This window comes from Zootermopsis nevadensis, unplaced genomic scaffold, assembly GCF_977971745.1.
Source record: "Zootermopsis nevadensis isolate Lab colony 2312 unplaced genomic scaffold, Znev_1.0 Znev_ptg000024l, whole genome shotgun sequence".
Classification (NCBI taxonomy): Eukaryota; Metazoa; Arthropoda; class Insecta; order Blattodea; family Termopsidae; genus Zootermopsis; species Zootermopsis nevadensis.
In genome coordinates, this window is record NW_028259156.1 from 8,554,550 (window position 1) to 8,579,065 (window position 24,516).

General features: G+C 35.5%; 1 protein-coding gene across 5 annotated transcripts in view; it reads left to right on the forward strand.

The window, feature by feature from the left end:
- LOC110827975 (uncharacterized) overlaps positions 1–23,276 on the forward strand; it is a 289,498-nt gene extending 266,222 nt beyond the window's left edge. For all 5 annotated transcript variants that reach the window (XM_087354845.1, XM_087354847.1, XM_087354846.1 and 2 more), the window contains one exon: positions 16,503–23,276. In XM_087354845.1, coding sequence (XP_087210971.1) covers positions 16,503–16,576 — 74 coding nt within the window. In that variant the 3' untranslated portion in view covers positions 16,577–23,276. The remainder of the gene's footprint in view (positions 1–16,502) is intronic.
- The last annotated feature ends 1,240 nt before the right edge of the window (positions 23,277–24,516 follow it).

A 24,516-nucleotide genomic window follows, 5' to 3' on the forward strand; every position in this document is an offset into this window, starting at 1 on the left:
CAGTAGCAGAGGTCAAATTTTTTCCCAAAATGAATTACATTTTTCTGTTTCATATTTGTTGTCCAGCTACTTTATTGAAGTATTTTATTTATGTTTATATATTTGTGTAAATTTTTTTTAATTGACCTCTTGACTCATCATGAAGGCTGGTTTTTTGAGCGTCTACAGGTAAAGAGGAATCCAGTTCTTATCAGTAGTCAGTGATCTAACCGTAGGAGATCTCTGTGTATAAGACACGTATTTAAGCTTTAGTGGGAGCCAACGGCAGAAATAAATGTATCTACTAAACGTGGTATTCCAAAGAAAATAAGGGCGAAGATATCAGATACATCGTGTACACAGCACGTACCATTTGCGTCTTCCCCAACACAGAAACAGTCAGACACGGTTAGACTAATATGCGAGATGGATCTGTATTGAAAAGCTAAGAAACTCTTAAATTCTTAAGAAATTCTTAGTTCCGTGGAGTAGTTACGTGGCTGTTTCTTTAACTGACATCTGTGGGTAAAGTTATTTTTTTCTAGGGTAAGCAAAGATGTTTACAATTGTACGTTTGTTGAATAATCCTCTTTTTAATTAGGTTATTATTTGTATTTTACGATTACACACTCTGCCAAATTTATTTAAGAAATATGAATTGTATTTCTTAGTTTATTTACTTATGACTTGTTTAACGACACTGTCAGTAACGTCAGACGATAGGATCTTTAATGAATGAAACAATGTGGGATTAATTTGGTCGTGGCCTAATTTAAGACACTATAAGAGAATTTTCTGGAAGGAATGAGGGGTAATAACCAGAAACTTAATTTTCTGCAATCGGTCTCTTGGCAGATATCGTAACCTGGAACCTCCCTGATAGGAAGTAAGAGTGCTAACCTCTCTTTTGAGACGTGTTTCAACGTGCAGGTGGAGGTTTCTCTTACGGGTTTACTCTCCTTACCTTTCACTGGCGCAAAACGAGAAGCCTTAACATCGCTTTATATTTATTTCGTGAGTCACGTTGGCAAACGTACTAAGTGACTAAACTAGAGACAGTATTTTAATTTACCATGTTGTACTCGTTATACGCAATATTTATAATTTATTTTGTAATGTACCGGACTGCAAAGCCTTTGCATGTCGTTAGTGCTTATTTGAGAAGTTTGTTTTCAGAAGGAGGTTTATTTTCTTGTTTTATTTATTAAATTTATGTACTTTTCATCAGTATGTTTAAGAATTGTGTAGGGTCTGGAGGTAACATTGTTTACGTCATATCGTCAAAGCTTTGCTGAAGTCTTTGAGGTAAATTCCTTGACTACTTCTCTCTCTGAACGCCGAAGAAATTCAATATTTGCCTCTGGCTAAAATCCAGAGAAACGAGTGTGAAAGAGAAAATGACAGGCAAAAAAAGTCGATGGGAAGTGGAGGCATTTGCCGTTTGACTCCGTCCCTGATCTGTCTTCACCCCCGCCCTTCTAACCCTCGTTGGCAGTAATTTTATTCCAAAACCTGGTCTTTTATGACTTGCTTTTAGACACGAGTTCACTGACTGCCAAGTGTTAGATGCGTTTATTTGAGTTTTTCAATTTAATTTCGTTCCTTGTATTGCGTTCAGGTGTGGGTTCTTTCAAAGCTGTTTAGCTCCAGTAAGAATTGAGAACATTGTAGAAATAAACACTGTGGACTGTCGATTGTCGCAACTTAATTACTATCGAGGCAATCCTGCAGTCTGTCGATAATTAACCCAGTAGTGTTGTCTTACCTGAAATGTTAGTTATTTATTACATAAATTTAGGAAAATAAATATAAATAAACTTAGCCAGATTCAAAACTCAGTTTAACATTTTTCTTTTGTTCCAACAATTATTTGACTCTTTCACATAATTTTGATTCTACTTAACCGTTTGAAGCCGAAGTTCATTTAATGATATTTAAAAATGCATTCCGTACGTCAAAGAAAACACAACGTAATAGCTTATTACAGTGCAGAAGTGTTACAGTACTAAACTAGCAAAGATGCACTCAGAATTATTGATTGTTGAAGCAGGTGTTTGATATATTTATCACTGGGTCTTAACCGATTAATAACAACGTTGATAAATGATGTAAGTAATGTATCAAACATTTGAACAACAGTCGAATTATTACCCTGTTTTCGGAGACCTGGCCAAGCAGCTTAGGTCTGCTACAACTTCGGTAGCGTGCAAATTGGTAACATAATACACAAAATAAGAACTCACTAACTCACTCTATGGTGCAGGAAATTCTTTGAAAAATATATTTTATACTTGGCTTGTCAAAGAATAGCCCACTTTCTTTATGTAACCCGAATGTTCATCACCGTGTTCACAAACGCCCGCCACCGACTCTATCCTCAGCTAGCAGCATCCAGTTCACGCCATCGATTCCTAAATCCCTGAGGTCCACTTCAACCTTATCCTCCCACCTACGCCCAGGTCTTCCCAGCGATCTTCTCTTCTCAGGTCTCCCAACCACAAACTAAGGACTATATAATTTAATGCTATGTATTATTTACTTCGAATAAACGAAACTAATTTAATAATTCAACTTTTGTGCATTTTGTAATTGCAAGAACCCATTTCGGGCAATCAAAATAAATTCAGTTATATTCTTTAACATAAAATAACTTCCAAGAAACATTCGCTCCAAGGCTTCTCTTGACTTTCGAATTGTCGGTTTTTGAAATCATTTTATACAAATAAGTGCTCACAGATGCGAACACAAGACAATGTGAGAATACGTTAACAGTTCTGGAACTAGAAGTTTAATAGAATTTTATTTCAATTTCTGCAACGGTCTTAAATAATAATAAAAATGTAGTTCATTTTGTTTTCTCTATTTGTCCTTATATGGATAATAAAAATATATGTAACACTGCGTGAAAGAAACGTGTAGGCGTATAAGGTAACTTATTCTGAATTTGAAATAACTCTTATCATTCGCATTCTTCTTATCTTTCTTTGCTTATTTCTTTGGTTGTCTCGACAACATGTAACTTAATGTATGGGTAATACATCAGCTGTAACTTTTCGACCGAGGTCGAATATGGAAATTTTATGGCAATTGTAATATGTACAAAAGATGAGAACAGTTATTTAGCTTCTTACCAAGCAAACAGAGTTTTAAGACAACCATTGTCGTAATGCAGTCATGCTACATTCCTATACTATGACCGACATTACTGTCTCGCATGTAATCCAAAAGACGTTTATACAGAACAGCTGACGCATAGAGACCATATTTCACATCGTTATCTTTTATGTTATGCTTTATTAATGCGATATTTGTTTGTAGAATTTTATTTCATGTAATTCATTCTTAAATCTTTACAAAGCGTCTTTATCTGCACGAGTTTTATTCCAATAGAAGGCGCGTTATAATAAATTCTTAAATCTTGAAGGACATTCATCACTGACGTGAAAATAAACACACCCACACACACACACACATGTAAACATAGCCTATGTATATAATCTTATACATATGAATATTTAAAACCTTTGAATTTTTCAAGATTATGGAGTCTCGCAAAACCGTTATATACACCCTGTTTGAAAACATCTGTCTTTATTTTGTACTACAGCAGGTGTTCTTTCCTTAATTACCTTAATTTTTCCTTCATCCTGAGCATTCCATGCGGTACCTTCCTTTCTAAACGTGACTGAACTTCATTATGTTTTGCAAGGATTGTATACATTTAAATCAGCAAGTGGCTCTTAGTCGGTTAATGCACTGCATACATTGCTGCATTCCATATTTCCATGACAACATTTGAAGTCATCAAACATTCAGCCTATATGAATTCGTACAAATTGTTCCATTGTTTTTTAAAACTAATTGGATTTAATGCCCAGTTAATTTACGGTACAGTTTTACTGAGAACTCGGTTCTCTGTATTAAAAATTAATTGTTGGACAATCAGAATTGGAAACGAGGTTCCATAAAATAACAACGTTCAGACGAATTTCTCGTCGAACGTTTTGTTTGAAACTTGAGGTTGAAGAGTGATTTTATGTCTTTGATAAAATATTTTATTATTTGCGTTGCTAATGTGCTACGTAAAATTTTATATTGAAACATTTTTATCACGATTTTAAGAACACTTTTGCCAGATTTCCGCTATACGTGCACTACAGTACAATACTGAACACACAATTATTCACACTAGCAGCTTACTGCCAGGTCTAAAACCGACAAGATATTTCATACAATTCCGAGGTGGAGGTAGGCAGGCAAGCAGATTTCTCAACCTGGTTAAATATCGAGGAGTTGCCTACTGTATAATCACTCAGTTTTCCAACGGAACAATTGAGCTGGTCCAATTGTCGACTCTAACTACTTCTCTTCATTTCCATTTTTTGGTTGGAGCTGCAGTACTTCAGTGTGGTGTCCCCTGGGAAATCAGCTCATACTTTGCACGGCTCAAACAAACGTACAGCCAGATAACTGAGCATGCTGGAATGAAATTTTCTGGTCTAAAATTACTAAACATAACTATTTATACCGCGAGTAGGAGACAGCTTGGAAGTAATTTGTTCTTTTGACAGAAAATTAATTTACAATATTTTCACGCAAAGTCTTCTCGGGCAATTAGCCATATGATCATTTTGGAGACTGTGCCTCCTCCATCATCAGTGTTGATGTGATGAGTGATAAGACTTACCGTCAATTGTTGGAGAACGATGTCATTGAATTAAATTGTTTCAGTGGGAAACAGTGGGCCGATTCAGGCGGTCGGCCATGATACTTACAAGGACACTGACCTCCGAAAGCAAACAAATACGTGGATAATAGTTTCCTCAATTACGTCGCGAATTAAACTGTACAATAGTGGGAATTAAACTGTGCGTCTCGACTACGTCACTAGCTTGTTTGTAAAAGCAAACTAATGCGTACACTATCTAAACAAAGAACATTGATAATATAGGAACATTGACATTGAGCTACAAAGTAATGTCGCTGGGAAATAATGTTTGTCGTATGTGGCCCCTGCTACCCTTTACACCCCTCTGATATGCTTGAGTTTCATTTCTGGCCGACGTAAAACACACAGATTTTCTCTGACCTCTGTGCCGAGAATACTGCACTTAACACAACGAAAATATCCTCACGCCACGAAACAAATGTTATGTTTCAGCAGAGTTTTTTGGCCGTGTAATTTTATGATTCCTTCCCTTGGGACAAAAATATTACACAGAGGCCTATTATGACCCCGTTTCCTTTCTTCGCCTAATATTTCTGCTTAATAATGCTGGGTCTATTGTAACCACAGCAATGTCACATTGTGGGATTAGTTATTAGTAGGGCGAGCGACTTTTATATCGATAAGTGAGCGCATTTTTACGATGTTAAATTTAAAATTAGATATTCTGAATGCTATTTTATATATTTTCTCGTATGGCCTGACTGTTTACCGCATCTGTAATTCTTTTCTGTATGCTAATGGATGACAAATTAAATATTATTCTCATCTTCAGTTATCTAAATGTATGTATTATGAGTATCATGTCCTTAGCAATGTGCTATTGTACCTCTAAATTTCCCACAGTAATAAAACAGTTGAATATGTCAATAACTCACCCACTTTCTCTAGACAAAGAGAGTAACACGTAATGGCCGCCCCTACGATCCAATAGATTCTATAGAAAAAATTACTTTTTACTGTTATTTTATGTAATAATTTAGCATTTGCAATGCTAATTAATTTCTTTTTATATTTTACAGTCTGGTGTCATTTAATTTACATTCAAAAGAGTATATTACATTTACATTAAAATTGCACGGTTTATTGTGTTCAAAATGAGCCCACAAGATATGCTACGATGTGAATATTAAAATAAAAATTAGTCTAAAGCTTTATATGTGCTGCCAATATTATTGCACATTTCGGCATGAGCATTTTGTTTTCTCTATTTTTACGTTAAAAATTTTGTCAATGTTTGTGTCTCTTGTCGATGGGCACCGAGCTTCTAATGGGAACGAAAAGTTAATTAAACAATTTATAGGATAAGATTTGAATATTTATAAAACATAATTTACCTTCGTTTGTGGTCTTCTGGGTTGAGGCGCCATGTAGTCTTGTAGATTTTTACAACTTCGAGATTAAATTATTGATTTCATCTTTCCTGAAAAAATGTCGAATCTTCCCTGATGATGAAAGTGACACGTTACCGAGAGAAGGTCACGATCGAGATAATCACCAAGAAAACAGAAAATTTCTTCTCAAATAGGTTACTATTTATCGTGACAGTGTCTTTTATTAATCGACTGGCTCTTAATAAACTGGACAGAATAGGCCTTTATGTGCGTCTGATGGAACATGAATTCCTTTTCTTTGCCACTGAAGTACTCTGCAGTAATACGCAATGGCTTTCGGAATGTTGAACTCGCTGCGTGGAGAAGGGCAAAAAGGAACATGAAATACGAGAAAGATCTGTGTGACAACTTCATCCATACCTCACTCTTGTAATTTCCTGTATCGTTCAGTTGGTTACACTTTCGTGGGCAGACGATTTATTCTTTGGAATAGTTGTGAATACCAAAGAGAAGCCTGTTGTAGGTTTGTGTTCGTTCTTCTATGTGTATATAATTCTTATTATGTTCAACGATGTCTATTTATTGCCTTGTATACTATGGGCAGACTTCGCTTTTTCTGTGCCTGTGTGCAGGGTCAAATATAGAAATATAGAACATGATTCCGGTATACTGCTACTGCTTACAGCAGACAGGACATTTCCCTAGTAATGTATTGCTTAACAAAATGTCCGTATCTTCCTTGTGCACACAGATATTTTTGATTTAGGACATCTTCTGGTTTAGAAATTTGGACAAGGTCTGCATTCACAAAACCTACTTTTTTGTTGTATTGATTTTAACCGTACAAAGTTTGTGTTTTTAATGTTATATTTAGATAATGTATGCTGAAATGGAACAAGTGAACTGAATTTGGTTTGTTGGTTAGCGGGCTGGCTTCGTGCTTAGAAATGTAGTACAGTCGAATCGTGCTGAGCTCACTTGTGTAATTATCTGAGATTAAAGGTTTTAACGGCAATAAATACGAATATGGCTGTCATCTGAGATGTTGCGTCTTGTAGTGTGATAGAATTTTACCGACGTTTCAGAGATGCTTGCTGATTCCATCATCAGGGCGGAAATTATCAATATGATGACAGTTATGAAAAGATTTACTGTTATTCCAAAATTTACGGTCATGTAGTATAATATCTCGCAAATGTAAAAGTACAAATTAATTATATTCACTGCTGATAAAATGTATTTGTCACAATAAGGATTTGAAATAGTGGTTTGTTTTGTAATTTTATTTTATAGAATGTAATCTCATAATGCTGCGTGTCTTTGCTTTGTCTTGTTTTTTATAAGCTCTGAGAAGGGTAGACGTATGGTTTCTAGTTCACCGGACTGTGTTTTCGTAACTGCCTTTATACCCAGGGAGAGTCGTTTTCTGAATTGTGGAGTACAGTCCTATATACCACGCACTTCAATTGCCAGTCATTTCTCACTGTGAATTGCCCAGTAGAACGAACGTACGTCTTGTAGCAAAGAGCCCTCGGGTCGTGAAGCGAGGCGATGTGCAGGTTTGAGCTGGCAGAAAGAGAAACTTTAAAAGTTCCCTGGACAAAAGTTATAAATTGTGTAGCGAACTACAACAAACACCCTTCTTCTCGGACGGAGCACAAGGAAACGTCCGTTGCCACACACTGCCGTCTAAACACTATCAAATAATAAATTGTAGGTTCTGCTTTCTTTACTGACCACAAAGTTAAGGCAAAATTCCCCTCTTTGCAGAGACTGACCCGGAGGGTGAAATTTTGTTTGTAAACTACTTCTTTACGTAGAATTTGTGTGAGTATCGGGAAGCTACATAGTTGGTAACAAATGGTTGCGTGAACTTTGTAGTGCGTTAAAGAAAGTGGCTTTCCTGACATTCAGTTGAATATTTCAATGATCATTGTTAAATCTACTGTACTTGACCCTGACCTTATCAGACAGGCAGGCAATACACTGCCTCTAAGATCACTGAATTTCCTTCTTCACTTCGTGGTTTCTGCTACGTTAGAAAAAGCGGTTGACTCTTAAGCTGTAAAAGAAACTTGACGTCTTGATCTCATTTTTATGGTTCTGTTTAACTTCATAAAGCAGAATCTTTTTTGAGAAGCTAACAGTCGTGTAGCTAGATCCCTGGCTTTTGAGGGACCCGAAGTAGGTTCATTACCATTTTCAAAAGAGCTTGTTATTGGTCTCAGGCCTGAGCGATATGAATCCATTTCAGTTACACTCTCCGTGTTTCTGTGTGATCCATTTTATTATTATTCTCCCTTCATCTTCATCATTTTCAGGATTCCAAACTCATGCTTTATTAATTTATCTTTTTTCCCCTCCGTGCTATATTCCCTTGATAATCATTGTGACATTCGACATCCAGTAGCCAGGGAACAACACTTTGATCAGCTGATGTATAAAGTGTACATTTGAAAGACTACGTGTATTTTGTGCAATTTGGGGTTTTCATGGATGTGGGTATAAAGATGACTGTCTTCTGGCTTGTAGCACCGTGTAGTCTGGTAGAAGTTTATCATCGTTTTAGAGGTCCTTGCTGCCTTTATCATCGGGATGATGAATAACTTACTCATCCTCCCACTGCACGGCGCTACAACGTAGAAGAAAGCCATCTTCGTATGTAAAATATGTTGTGGTAAGTAAACGCAAAAAGCTTTGTCACATTACTGTAATTACAAAAAGTGCCACTTGTAGCTTTTTACACAATAAGTAGCGAAATTGGCTCGGAAGTGAATATGGCACTGTCCCCCCACAGAAAACAAGGACGGCTTATCTTATTGGTCCTTTATCTATCCCTTGTGGTTACTCTGAAGGGATGTATTTCTGTCGTCTCTGTTTATCATTTATTCAGTTAGCGTTAAGCTTATTTTCTATATATAACTGTACATTTACATAAGATATATAGACAACTAAAATAGTGAATGTCAGTTGGGAGAACTGAGTGTATATATACGATGCTTTGAAATCTGTGTTATCCATTTAAATGGAATCTCTTTACATAGGTTGACTTGAGTTAGAGGAATGAATGGTTTAGTGGAAAAGAATTTCTTTGAGACCATACATCTTGAAGCAGCTTTTGAATTTCTTCATTGTATCCTGAATTCTAGCCCAGGCGTCTTAAACTTGAAGGAGTTTCTCAAAGAAGATTTTAGTTTCTTTCCTAGTTCGAAGATATGAATTTACGATACATTCTGTAAACGCACATTTTGTTGGTGACTGTAAGCTGTGGAGTACAAGGTATGGAGTTTATTCCTATTGGAAGCTTACATAAATCGAATAAATGGAAAAGACGGTTAAATTTTGTTTTGATAGCGATTTTGCGTTAAGAAATGCCCATTGATCTGATATTGATAGTAAGCGTGTCAAACATATCACTATTGTTTCCAGGATTTAAAGTTTTTAAATTGATACGTAAAATTTTACACAGGAGTAAGAACTATGATAAAGGCGTGGCTTAGCCTAGCAGGCGAATGTCATGGTGGCTGTCGAATGCTGTGTATCCAGTGTGCGTAAAGAATCTCATGACAGTCGATACATCGTGAGTACAGTAACACCCCAGAATAGCCAAGAAACTTTATCTGTCTGAGCCAGGAAGGATTTAACTTTATGGAAGATTATTTCTTATAGATTTCTTGTCATTACGAATCTGTAAGAACTGCATTGGTTCCACATTTTATGACGAGAAATTTGATTTTTATTCGCGAAGTTTCTAACCTCAGCTGTATCTCCTATCACGTCGTAAGTTGGAAACGAACATTTCTTAAAACCTAAACAAAATTACAATTATTTTAAAAGAAATAATTAGTCATAGATATATGATGATTTTAAATAGCATATACATATTCAATTTAGTTCGTTATTATTAGTGTGCTGTATCAACAGGCAGAAGGCCAATTACAAATACAGCACAAGATACGAACAACACAACAATAAATATAAAAAGGTAGCAACAAAGAGACTATAAAAAATTACATGAGTGCATAGCACATTAATACGCAAAGGTAAATTGCTACTGAATGCATCAGTATATTTTTAATAATAATTTTACAAAATAAAATAAATTAGACTACTATAGAATGTGATTAAGTGTAAGAGATTTTGTTTCAAATATATCCAAGTCCCTGCAGACATTAGCAGCTGATGCGCATCTAGCAGGACTTTATTTAATCGAAGGGCTAAACGTGAACACAGAAAAATCTCTCAGATTCCGAGCAGGGATGCGGAGACCGACAGCTTCCAGAAGGGAAGGACAGTGTTTAAAACCGCGGTAAACCTGCGCAAGGAACATTGCATCACTACAATGTCTTCTCTTACGCAGGGTATGGAGTTTTAAATACTCTAAAGGGTTAGCACGGCTGTAATGGGCACACAAGAGGAATCGATCAGGGCAAAGGGCTGCAAACTTCTGCTGGATACGTTCCAGTTTGTTGGCATCAGTAGTCGTAATATATGAATAATAATAGAAGTAGTTAAATAGAAACACATGTATTTCATATAAAGAACGTTAATTAATTTCAGAGGTACTGCTGAATAGGTAATCCAAAATACCAAGAAAGAGGGGAGTAAGAATTAATTAAATTAGGAGAAGAACATATTTTGTATAAAACAAAATGACGTGTCGTCTGAGTACAGTGCTCAGACACCACAGTGCTAAGGTGGAAAATGACTGTTAGAGGGGCTTAAAATGTGACGTAATGCTCAAGCTTTGGAGTTGTCGTTGTAACGAATTAGGTGAAAGGAAATGAAGCCTTTAAAATGTAGTAGTAACTCTATGTACCACCCGCTTAAACTATCGGTAACTCTCGAGTTTTGTATTTATGGGCTCGTAAGATTCTTAGAATAAGCAATGATTATTTCCTTGTGCAACGTTAACGAGTTGATCTCTGTAATGGTGAAGTATTGTTTTCTTTGCGGTACGGACCTAATTTTTAAATATTTTTTAGACGAGCTTCGGCTTTAAAGGGTTAATGTATGATAAGCAGTAACGCGAAATTTTGTTAAATAATATGACAAAATTCGGCGAGTGTACACAAGTAATAGTTTCTCGTTATTAGCCTGGGTATGTTTGATGCTATCGCTAGGCTGAAGCCTGTCATTAGGCCTCTTATAGACTTAATACTAGAGCTCAAATGCCTCTGCTGAGTGAGTGCTCAACACTCCGCTTCGCCTTCAGGAGTTCCTTGTTTTGTTTATCGATCCGGAGACCTGCTATCCTGATTGAAGTCTTGCTGAGTTGCTCAGCCCCACGACAATAGCCTAAACTCACTCTGGCCGCTTTCTTGTATATTCATCTAACTTTCTCATTTACGAGAAACCTCCTATTTGAAGTTATTGTGAACGATGTTAGATTTGAGTCGTTCATAATTTGAAGATTTCTGTCTTCTGGGTTGTTGCGCTGTGTAGTCTGGTAGATGTTTACCAACGTTTCAGAGATCATACTGCCTCCATCATCAGGGCGGTGAGTATGAAGATTTCTGTCTTCTGGGTTGTTGCGCTGTGTAGTCTGGTAGATGTTTACCAACGTTTCAGAGATCATACTGCCTCCATCATCAGGGCGGTGAGTATGAAGATTTCTGTCTTCTGGGTTGTTGCGCTGTGTAGTCTGGTAGATGTTTACCAACGTTTCAGAGGTCATACTGCCTCCATCATCAGGGCGATTCTTAGTATGAAGATTTCTGTCTTCTGGGTTGTTGCGCTGTGTAGTCTGGTCGATGTTAACCAACGTTTCAGAGGTCATACTGCCTCCGTCATCAGGGCGATGCATCGCAACACAGCGCAACAACCCAGAAGACAGAAATCTTCATATTGTGAAGAACTCAATTTAGAAGGTGTCATCAAACGGTCAAGGAACAAAGGAACTCGCATCCAGAATTCGTTATCTGATTTTGAATAAATTGCATATTATTCACATACACTAACTGTTTACGAGAAAGCGACCTAAGCCAAATCGATGTCATTCCTAGGTTCACTTTTTCATCATCGCAAAGAGTTTTCAGGAAGGAAGTGAAATGACGGGTGGCTGGGGAAAATTACGTAAAGAGAAGCTTAATAGATTGTCAGTTTTTATAAAGTAAATTTTACCAGGTTCTTCAAATACCTAAATATGGTGATAGAAACACCAAAACTTGTTGCCATAATTAAACTAATGTACTGTAATTAAATTTTATTGAGACGGATTACTGCAAAAAATACTGTCTTACCTAGTTAACAACGTAATTCTTCATTGTTTGAAGTCTTCATTGAAGATTATTAGAACGATCAAATCGAGGAAGGTTAGGTTGTAAGAACATGGAAATACACGTGCGGGAGATTAAATTTGTATGTGCAATATTTGTCAGTAAACTTGAAGGGAAGAGCCGACTTTGAATTACGTATATTGAGGGATAATATTAAAACTGATTTTAAATTGAGTTGCTATCGTATGAGAATACCAATCAGTGCCCCACTCTCATGAATATGGTAATAAATATTCAGATTTCTTGAAAGTATGAAATATCTTTGCCAGCTGTGTGAGAAAGACTCAGCATCATAATGTTACTTCGTTATTTTAAGGTGCTATTTTCAGTTGTTTAATTGACACTTACTTTTACTGGTTTGACTACTGTGTAGACCTGAAGACGAGAAAAATTCGGTCCCTGCCTGGAATTTGACCCCCGGACATCTAATCTGTACCCAGTCTCATTCCTGCTGGTTACAAAGAGAAGCCAAATCCTCTTTTGGATATTAAAGAAATCTTATAGTGAATGGCAAACTTAAACCTGCATATTGAATCACAAAGCAGTCTGCAGAATAGGTTAGTGTAACTTTATATAGGCTAAGCGATTGAAGCCAGTGATATTACCTACCGTGTTACAAACCTTTTGCTCCTATATAATGACATGCAGAGCACGACCCATAGGCTAGTTCGCAGATCTTCGTGGCTGTTCGCATTGGTCGTGTTGCGTGGGACATAACGACAGCAGAAGAGGATGGACTGATTCAGGGCGGCTAGCGGTCCCTGGAGACGGTACTGCCACACACATCTTTGTGGAAAGATAGCCAAGCTGATTTTAAAGATCGTCTTGCTTCTTCTGGTTACATATTGTTAGTTCTACCACAAGCGTTCTGGTTGTGTCATGGGATTCTACTTTAATCTCGCTGGTAACACCTTATCAGCACAAGAACCTAACTTAAAGAACATAACACCTAAAAGACGAAGACGGAGAAAGGTTCTCTAGGTGATCATAAAAGTTAAATCGACATCACATTTTATTACTGCGGCCTTTGGTACACTTCTTGCATCTGCAGAGCTGAGATGAAAAAAATGGGAACCTTCTACATCTTTACCGTGTACCTTAAGGTCATAACATTTTGACTGTTGTGCCGCTCAGGCACGGGCGGACTATCTCATGCACTGCACCACACTACAATAAGAAAACATGGAATGTGCTTACAGTCGAGTGAATTTCTTTTATCGCTTTTATGGAAGGGCAGCTTGAGAAAAATAAGAAGACAGTAAGAGAAGAATAAGTATAAAAACCGAGACGAATTTCAACATTTTCTCACTGCTCCTTTCTTCGTCTTATCTTCCACCTCATTGCAAGTCAACGAAAGGCAGAAATGAGGGAAACACACATACCATGGCTGGAAAATGTATACATCTACAGATGGACTGGAAGAAACAATGAATCAAATTTATTGTATTTCAGAAGAGAAAATTCTTCCCTCTCTTTCGTGATACATTTCCTTTTCGAATAAATAACAAAACGGGATCTACATTAAACTGTTGATCTTTGGATTAGCTAAAGTGACCCTGCAAAAATCCCATAGCATTTTTTTGAACCGCGTTAAAACTTGCGAAATTCGAAGACATGTTTCAATGTATAGAGGAAAAAATGGGTTTAGTGCGTAAGGCGATTTAATAAGATAAGGGATACAGACGTAGAGATGACAGAAACTGAGTCAAAATACGTGTTAATGTCGTGAATTTTCGGTGATGTTTCAAATGTTGCTGTGAACCCGTGTTCGTCAGTTACTTAAAAGATAATTAGTAGGGAACGAATTATTAAATATTTTTTTTCTGATGGTGTTTGCGGTGGTTTGAAAATGTCACTTCAGAGAAGTAAACGAGAAATATATTTAAAATATTGACCGCTAAACGTCTCGGAAGGCCGAGGAACTGTTAAGGAAATTATAATTAAATTAATTTCAGGCAGAGACTTAACAGGAATGTAAAATGGCTTCATAAAAGTTCAATGAAAAACTTACCAGGTCGCCTTTTAACACGTATGGGATTTAACGACGAGGAAATCCATTCACGAGATTTAATGTAAGTTGAATTTTATAATGCCTTATAATATCCAATTGGTAATATATTATTATTAAAATGTTGATGTTACAAGATATGCGTACATGCAATGAAACAATGCAGTGAATGTGAATGGATACATCGCAAGAAAGGTGTTTATCTGTGTGAGATTTTTGTTTGGGCAACGAAAGTAGTAGGCAAAGTGAAGAAAACTCGTCTAATGAAAATAAACTGAGTGTGATTACGTCCATCTTCCTGAACATGCGTTTCCACTTCAGGCATCTCACAAAAAATACACAATATAAGAAGTAACTTATTAAGTTGTTGAGTAATATTGATGATAAGCTGAGCTCCTTAATTTTAATTTTCCTTTCTCAAGGGGAAAAAAACAGTTTCCTTGCGAGGCAGAGGTTAGAGTAGCCTATTATGTGTAGTCTTCTGAAAAGTTCTGAAAAATATGATGAGTAGTGTAGTATAAGATTTTGCGACGTGTTTAGAAGGGACGATAAAGTGTGATTTACAGCGCATTCCAGACTTAGTACTATTTTATTTCCATTATAAAACTGAATTACTTATAGATGCGTTCACAAATGCTGTCATGTTTTAAGATAGTCCTCGCTTGTCTATATAATATATTTATATGTGTACATAAATTATAAAAATAGTTTTGTTTGTGGTATAGACGAAGCGCTTGTAAATTGCTGACTCCCGCTTAATTCTTTGATACTAAACACACTTTTCTATGACCTAATCTTTCTGTGTTTATAATTTTGGGAACGCTTTAGGAGTTGTTACTTAATAGTATAGTTCCCTTCTTGGTGAATTTTTGACTCTGTTTTAATTACTTATTGATTGATACTTGGATCCTCGTAGATTCACCTTACCGTTTTCAAAGCAGATGCGGTGGGAGAGGTCAAATTGCTTCAGACGTCCATATATTTTCTTTATTTCGATTTAGAAGTCATGTGATGAATAATACATTCTTGTTTAATTCCCGAAGATGTGGTAGAAAATTAGTTCTACTTTTCATATTTATTTGACACCATTTTGTATAGTTACATTTCTCATTGTTTTTGGGTTGTATAAAATAATTTTGAAATATAGGATTTGGGACTTTCGCGGTGAGAACAATCAATAAAATCTCGGGAAATCAGCCGCGTTAACTGGTTACCGTAGTAAACCGACGTTTCGGGAACAAACTCTGTCCCCATCTTCAAGGTTCTGATATGACTGGCTCCTCGGAAGTCGCCTGTGACTTTGTTCCCGAAACGTCGGTTTACTACGGTAACCAGTTAACGCTGCTGATTTCCCGAAAAGATTTTACTAATTTCGAAATAATTTATTTTTCTATCTTCTGAGACTAAATTCGTTCAAGTTCCTATATCGGAGTTTATAACTAGTTATTTATTATGCAAAATAAATATTTCAGGATCGTAACCAGTAACAAATTTGCTTTTATGATTTTACCTAAAAGTATTTTACAATGTAAGACTTGAGGTTCTCACAGCGGTGAGTATGAAGATTTTCGTCTTCTGGGTTGTTGCGCTGTGTAGTCTGGTCGATGTTAGCCAACGTTTCAGAGGTCATACTGCCTCCATCATCAGGGCGATGAGTATGAAGATTTCTGTCTTCTGGGTTGTTGCGCTGTGTAGTCTGGTCGATGTTAACCAACGTTTCAGAGGTCATACTGCCTCCATCATCAGGGGGATGAGTATGAAGATTTCTGTCTTCTGGGTTGTTGCGCTGTGTAGTCTGGTCGATGTTAACCAACGTTTAAGAGGTCATACTGCCTCCATCATCAGGGCGATGAGTATGAAGATTTCTGTATTCTGGGTTGTTGCGCTGTGTAGTGTGGTCGATGTTAACCAACGTTTCTGAGGTCATACTGCCTCCGTCATCGCCCTGATGACGGAGGCAGTATGACTTCTGAAACGTTGGTTAATATCGACCAGACTACACATCGCAACAACCCAGAAGACGGAAATCTTCAGTATTTTACAAATTTGAGGACTTCCCTAATATCATATTCGTATATAAGGATGTTGTACTACGGATCCTAACAAACGGACATTTTCTGACTTTAATATCTCTCGATTCTTAGTTAAAATATATAATATGGTTGTTTTTCTTACAGGGTCAGCAACGCAATGGAAAGGAATATGGTGGCTCCTGCCTGCTCTGGCGCTACTCTTGTTCCTCACCAGGTAGCAGGACTTCCAAATTTTCTCTGCACCCATCTGTTGCTAAATGATTTACCGGAAGTCGATCAAGGTTAGCCCATTCAGAAGATACACACTACTGCATAAATTGATGGGATTGTCGTCAAAGTAACGTCAAGATTGAATAGAAAGTGTACTTCCACGTTGTTCGTTACCATGGTGAATAAGTGTAAGGAGGAGCGTTTATGTTTCATTTTGGGCACCGTAAACTACCTTGCATAGATACTGGTGCATAGAAACCTGTTTTTTTTAAATTCCTCAAATACTGAATTATAATTATACTATATATGTAAGGAAGACGTTCATTTAGACATTCTTGTTGTCTCTCCAGTAGTCTTTTAAACACCCAGTTTACATTCATAAATCTTACGTAATTTTTATTTTTATGTTCCAAAATCGCATTTTCCTTTCGTTTGACATCTGCACAAAAACAAAGAGGTAAATAGGTAATATGTTGGTGTTTTCTTGAAGAGATGTGTCCATTACATATTCCTGAAGCTGTGACGTGTTATTGATATCTAAATTCGTTTTTTCGCCATTAATTTATACGTCAAGCCCTACAAATTTCTTTCGTGTTACAAAAACTCACACCACATTTTGATGTACGTTTCAGGGCCCTGAAATTAAATATTGCCATACGTTTGCGTTCTTATATATGAAAGAGTCTGACGGAAGATAGAGTTTTGGTAATGGTACATGTAAACGTAACTAATATCACACAAATTCATTCTTGGATTCATCTTTCACATCTTCTGCATACTTCTTTGTTACATGGGCTCTCTTTCCTGTTGGTTACGTGATTATAATAAATACTAACTTGAAACTTATTTATGACAAATGTTGAATAATTTTAATATCGTCTGTTGTATTCTTTATCTTTTAAGTCATCGTAAGAAAATGTTATTCTGGCTTGCTGTGGACTAATAATAATTACGCTAACGAAGTAATGGGCATTGCATGTTAATACTGTATTATTTATAATAAAAAGTTTTGATTAAGGCTACGAAGCTGAAGCTTATATAAATACAGTAAAACCCCTCTAGTTGGACACCCCTATATCCTGGACACTTTTGATTGGAACCGGCGAATATCCTATAATTTTACATATCCACAATACCCTATATCTTGGACACCCCTTTATCCTGGAACTTGGTCACCCCTTTTGTTGTAAGTTGGACAGGTTCATGCACTTAGCTTCAATGCTTTTATGGGAAACGTTTACAGTTAGTATTTTGTTGTTTAGAATTTCTGACTGATGAATGCCTTCTACCTGAGGATTAGCTTATGGTTGAGGGTGTGAGACATTGGAATGCAGTGAAAGTGAATAGTTATTCTTTTGTTGAACCCTTCACTGGAGTTTTAACTTTGTCAGTACTGTACTTGCAACTGAGTTAAACAGTGTTAACAGAAATTGGAACGGTATGCGTTCGCTCATAATCAACCAGGAATGGTTGAAACCTTATTCGGATTGCGGTGAAAATTAGAAAGAGGATGGCAAATTCCAAGATAAAAGCAAAAAAGCAGTATTTTGTGACGGACTTTTATACAAAAATTAAGTGACATCATATGTTGAGTTAATGCCGTAAGTACAATTAAAAAAATTACATTCTGAACATTTAAAATTTAATTTAGGCCGGGGTGTAATGTGCAACCATGAGAGTGGGTTTCAAAAGATTATTATTATTGTCATTAATTCTTAATTCGAGCACGCCTACAGTAGTTAGATTATGTAAGTAAATATATTACATTGTCGGTAAACGTAAAGTATTGGTGCAAGTTTAATTTAGTGAAAACAAAATTTGTAAAAGTCTAATTTACCCTTTTGATTTTTGTTATCAGTAATTTCCTTTTTTTGGGAAGGGCTCCATAATACTCTACAATTACCACATTGTCATTACACCACAATTTGAAAGGATAATTTCCCCTTTCCCTCTATCCTGGACACCTCTGTAAGTTGGACACATTATCGTGGAACCTCAAGTGTCCAAGTTAGAGAGGTTTTACTGTACTATTTAAAAACCCAGTGCTTAGTTTAAAAAGAGAAAGCATATACGTCACATTAGTTGGTTAATGCCCTAATGTTGGAATATAATGGCTGATTCTTATTCTGAGAATCGTACTAAACCCGTAGCACTAAATACACCCTGTGGGTATAATATAAAGTTATTTAATATTAAAGCCTTTTTTTTGAAGAAAGCTACTACAGTGGTTTAGATGGTTAATGGTTGGAACTGTGTTAATAGACGCACATCGACTCGTAAAGCAAACGAAGGATAAATGCAATGGATGCTGTACATCTTTCTAAATAACCTGAGCCTCTAATTTTCATTAATAAGGTTAATTATCTGTTTGAAAATAAACCAATGCATTAAATGTATATCAATGTTACGTAATAATTGAAGAATACCTTTTGAATTTGTGCAAATGTTCGAAATTTAAATGTCACAGCGATTAGCAGTGAAATATTAATTTATATATTACGTTTGAAAACAGCGAGTAATTATTTAACCGTTATGAATAGAGTAATAGCAATTAAAATAAGTAGATATTTTATTTTTTATATCGTACTTTATTAGTCATTGTGAAGAGAGCGTATCTTGCCCGTACTAAGTGTTGTGACCATATTTCTGTGTTTCTTTGAATTTTAATTACGAAACGCTGAGAGATCACGTCTATAGGAACCAAATGATGGGTTATGTGTAAACCATTGTCTATCACTGCAGTTTACGGTGCTGATTGATGCTTTTGACTTGATACTTGGTTCCCTTCGTGTTTACTTGTGCGGAGTGACAAAAGAAGTGTGATCTAGTGAAGAATCAGTGGTTCTTTTCCTCGACGAATAACAGAGATTTGCGCCGTGGTCCAGTCTTCTGAATCGCTGTGTTGTGACAAACAATTACATCTGGTTATAAAGAGTGACATCTTCAGTGTTTATTACGTGTATTGTGGGCATGATAGTAACATTAAACACTGCTAAAGGGGGAAGCAGAGCTTAAAACGTGAAAAAAACATTTTGACTATTTTCTCGATTTCGCAAAGTATACACAGATAGGCCTATATGAAAATCCACGTGCAACATAACACTAAGAGAAATCGTTTGGACGTTATTAATTTAATGGTAAGAAAGTAAGGGAGACATAAATAACTTGATTTGTATGTTAACTGTACTGATATTATCTACCGTATTTTAGTTTAAGGATTTTGACAACTGATGGTTTTGTGGCTTGAGATGTTAGAGCACGTTTTGATACGTGTCAATTGCAGAATCGGTAGATAACTTTCACTGAACGTAAGACGTCATGCAGACTTCGGTTGAAAGTGTGGCATAGTCCCCGTGTTACTTCCACGATGATAATGGCGTAGTATAGTCTTGGTCGCTTCACGAGTGCTGCATAGGTCATAATCCACGACGTATTAAGTGCCCATCATGATATCGTGTTTGTTGTAGACTTTTATGTCCATTACCTGTGTATTTTTGTTAATTAATTTGTTCTGTGTTTAATGCTACTCAACGTAGAAGTCATGTTTAAGACTCCAGTTACTACATAATGTCTGTAATCAGTGGACTTGATATTTAGATCTGCGCAACTGTAAATGGTGCTGACATTGAATGGAAATTTTAAGAGCAATGCGCTACGGACGGAAGACAAGTTTTACAGCCCTGTAATCTACTGGATCTAAGGTTGGCAACCTGCCTTCCGCGGGTCGCAAGTGACCCTTGCATCATTTTTGTTGCGTTCCATCAAATGATTTTTTAATAGCCATCGTGACAAACGCAGAAATGTTTTTTGTTAAGAAAAAATATTATATGTATATGTAATATATAATCATAAACGTAAACAGTCAAAAAAGTATTTTAATAAAACATATAGACCTAGGATTACAAGTTTTGTAGATGTAAGCCTATAAATTTACAGTTGCGTTATTGATAAAAGGTACATTCTTACGTTGTTTAAACCATATGAAATTTAGAAAAACAATATGAAGATTCTTTTGTGTAATAATGTAGACAGTGAGAAAAATTCTTTTTCTTTAATACTCGCAGTTAAAGAGACGCATTTCTGCTTACTGTCCGTGGCATTATTAATTTCATTACGCCGCCCTTGACAAAGACATAACTAGCCAATGAGATTCACGGTAATGAAAAGTTTCCCTACAACAGCTCTAGAGTATACAGCGAACTTTATTTGTTTACTAGTTTCATGAGAAGAATGTGGTGTTCTCATGAAACTAGTACGAAAACAAAGTTAAGCCGTAATTGTTTACATTTTTACCGATTCTGCAGTTTTACCGACAGACGGGAAAGCGTTTATGACAACTTAAGCTATCATCTGACTTCTTATAGGCAATATTAAACAACATAGACAGTTCCAGTATTTGTGTTTACGGATCTTAATTTTCAAAATTGCCCGCAAAAATGTTAAAAAGGAGCTATAGAAGTTTCTTAGAGAGACAAATAATGATTTTGGGGTGAATATGGAATTGTTTTCATTGTCTTTGCATTTTCCTTCCGCCAGTAATCGATCGTAAGTGAGCAGATACCCCCAGGGTGCTAATAGCATGCCGACAGCGAACGTGCCATTTTGTTTCGTTCCTGAGGTCTGTTTGGATAAGTAGGAAGCAAAATATCGTTTTCAGAGGAGAGCCCACACTTACTGTGAAGCAGGGTGAGTACTAATCTTTACATTATGCCAAATTTTAAAAGTAGCTTGGTAAACAATTCTCTTTCGTGAGTGGTAGACATTGTCATATAAAATCACTACCTACTTAAAGAACTGTTTGTAGTCTATGAATAAATACGTGCAACGGTGCACAGAGGACCATTATAGTTAGGCGTGTATGTTGTTTGGATCATACTTAATTTTCTGAGTGTTATTTTTAGGAATAATTTCCATATTTTAACGACTTCATTTATAAGGTATTTAAAGCTAAAAATATATTACACTAACGGGTGTATTAAGCCGTTGTATTTAGAGTTTCAAGTGCAGTTTCTACGCAAGTAATACAGTGACAAACTTCAGAAATATTTTAACAGTTTTAAAGAAAATAGTCCCTTTTCTTTCTAATGTTAAAAGAACGGTTTCCTGTGGTACGTTAATTATATTTTAAAAAATGCAAATAAGTGCAGTTATTCTTATAAATTGCTATTAATTTATATTTATATATTTAGACTTTTGTGTTCTAAAGATATCACCTACGAACATTTGGTCTACTTTACGATTTAGAGACATTTAAAATATTCTTAATCCATCCGATGGTATAATCAGGAATTAATTAGTTTAAAGGTTTTTGGCGATTCTGTGGCACAGTGGTTTCTGTTGGACCAAATTCCGAAGTATCGTGGTGTTGAATAGAACCGCTTATATGACTGATAACGTGCAGAAAAGTTTTAAAAGAAGCATCTTATTGTTATATTGCACTGTTAGTTGTTTTGTAACAAATCGATACAATTCATATATTTTATCAGTCGGATCAAACAAATAAGTATTATTTCTGATTAAAGTGCGTGATATTTTAAATTATTTAAGTAAAGTTGCATATATTTTGATGTATTTTAATCTCTACTAACAAGTACAACATAATATTCGTCATTGATCATTCTTTCGAAAATCTACCATTAATGACGCGACGAACAAACATTGACTGGAGACAGGAAACCAACAAAGACAATGAAAACTATGACGTGGAAGCAGTCATCGTTATGTGATCACGAAAATACATTTGGAACAAGTACTCATTCCATAAGATAACCTTAGATCTGTACTGGAATCAGCAAAGTAAGTGTTTCCGTCTTTTCTGAGGAAGAAACTATTTATCTGGTTTAAAATAACATTTTACTCTCCGAACTGCGAAACAAAGTTAATTTGTGATGTGATATTACAGAGGGCATAAAATGCAAAAAGACAATAACAAAGTGGAAATTTTATAATATATAACGAATATTTTATTAGTATAACATTAAAAATGTATCTAATAATGCAAAATTGCAGACAGCATAGTTGAAAGTAAGACTGTCGGTATCTAACTTGAACTTCAGCAGGAAAACGTAAGATATGGAAGCATAGTTAATTTTGAAAGTGGTCTTTCGTAATTCATTGAATTTGTTTCTGAAGCGTTAATATCTATAAAGGAAGTATGAATCTCATGTTATTTAACGCAATATGTTAAAAGTTGTTCATTTTTACAGTATGCCCATGCAGTTGTTACATTTGGAATAGTGAACAACGTATTTTATTTAAATTATTAGAATTCTGAAAATCGTGTTTTATTAACCTCATATTCCAGATTTTAATTTTTGGCCCCATATGCAAATGTAAAAGTCACAAATGATTGAATGTTGTTATGTGAAAATATTATGGCGAAATCATGATAAGGTAAAAGAAGGAAAACAGATTGAATTTTAACAAGAAGTGAAATATATCTGAAAAGATATTTTATTATATCATCATTGAAACTTGTGTTATCTTTTATATACTGTAGAAATGAAGAGAAAATTGCCAATATGTATTTTACGTAAGCTCAGATCTTCCTCAAGATGTTTGGAAGCGAAAATATATATAAAAACACAGTTAGTTGTTCATAATTGTGATGATGATAACCAAATTAAAAGAAACAGTAAGTTGTCAGTTTAGTTGTTTATATACACATAATACGATGCTATATACTAAAATAAACATAGCTCTACCCGATTCCTACATGAGTGTAATTCAACTGTAGTATTCATTTTGTACAGTCAGTAATACAAAATCGACGTTTCTATTGGTTTACAACGTCCACGAATTCTGTATGTAATGTACAGTGTTGTAACCAACCTAGATATCGACCACACGTCTTGTTTATTCGTCTTCGTTTTGATTCTTTGAGCGAAGAGATTTGGAATCTTGTGTTATTCTGAGCCAACGGTGTAACTGTTAACCTATCCTGATTGTGGAACAGTTATAAAGAGTGTGGAAAATTATCTAGGTAAGGTTATCAGTGTTCCACAAGCAGGAAATAAATTACCTTTCCAACTATAAAATTACTTATTTTATGTCCCAGTTTCTCGTTTTCCTCATGTGATACAATAATAGAAACAATTTCGAAATGAAGCTTGTCTAAATGTTATTTAACAATTCACTCGTACCTCAAAGAAAACACTTCTCCATTACAAAGATCAACGTGTTAATTATGTTTAAGGAAATAATATATGCTTCCAATGAGAATTATAAGAAGCCAATAAATAAATAAGGCAGAGTTATTAATATTAAATTAATTATTCGGTTTTGTCCGTCTAATCACAATTATATTTAAAATTTAAAATCGATTATTCGATGTGGAACATAAAATGATAATTTAATTATCTTATTTGTAAATTTTAAATTTTAAATATAATTGTGATTAGACGGACAAAACCGAATAATTAATTTAATATTTGATTCACAATATGACGCAATTATACTATCTTAGAGTTATTAATAGTTAAATGAGGTGGTACGTATAGTTCTTGCTGGGCTTTAAAGGGTTAAACACGTTATTTTTATGTGCGTCTAAATGATGCTGATGCACTTCTACTGAAACAAACCTATACAGTGAGTTTCTCTTTCTTCTCAATATGAAGCCACAGATATTTACCAGGAAGAATTATATTCCAGAACATAAAATGAAAATACTAAAATCATCTGCACGGAAGGTAATGTTTTAGCACGGCATTAGTCACTTGACATCAATTTCAGTTGAGTGCCCAGTGTGGGTATATCTCACATATTTTATTCCGAACCTGTTTCCACTAACATTCTGCATCATTACGCAGTTATTTGAAATCTATAGATCGCCCGGTTCTGAATATAAAAGGAGCAGAAATATTTTATATCCACTGTTTACTTCAATATTCTTCCGACAGAGTAAACTAACACCTTGTTCTCTGGCACTTAAATTTATCTGCTATTTTAT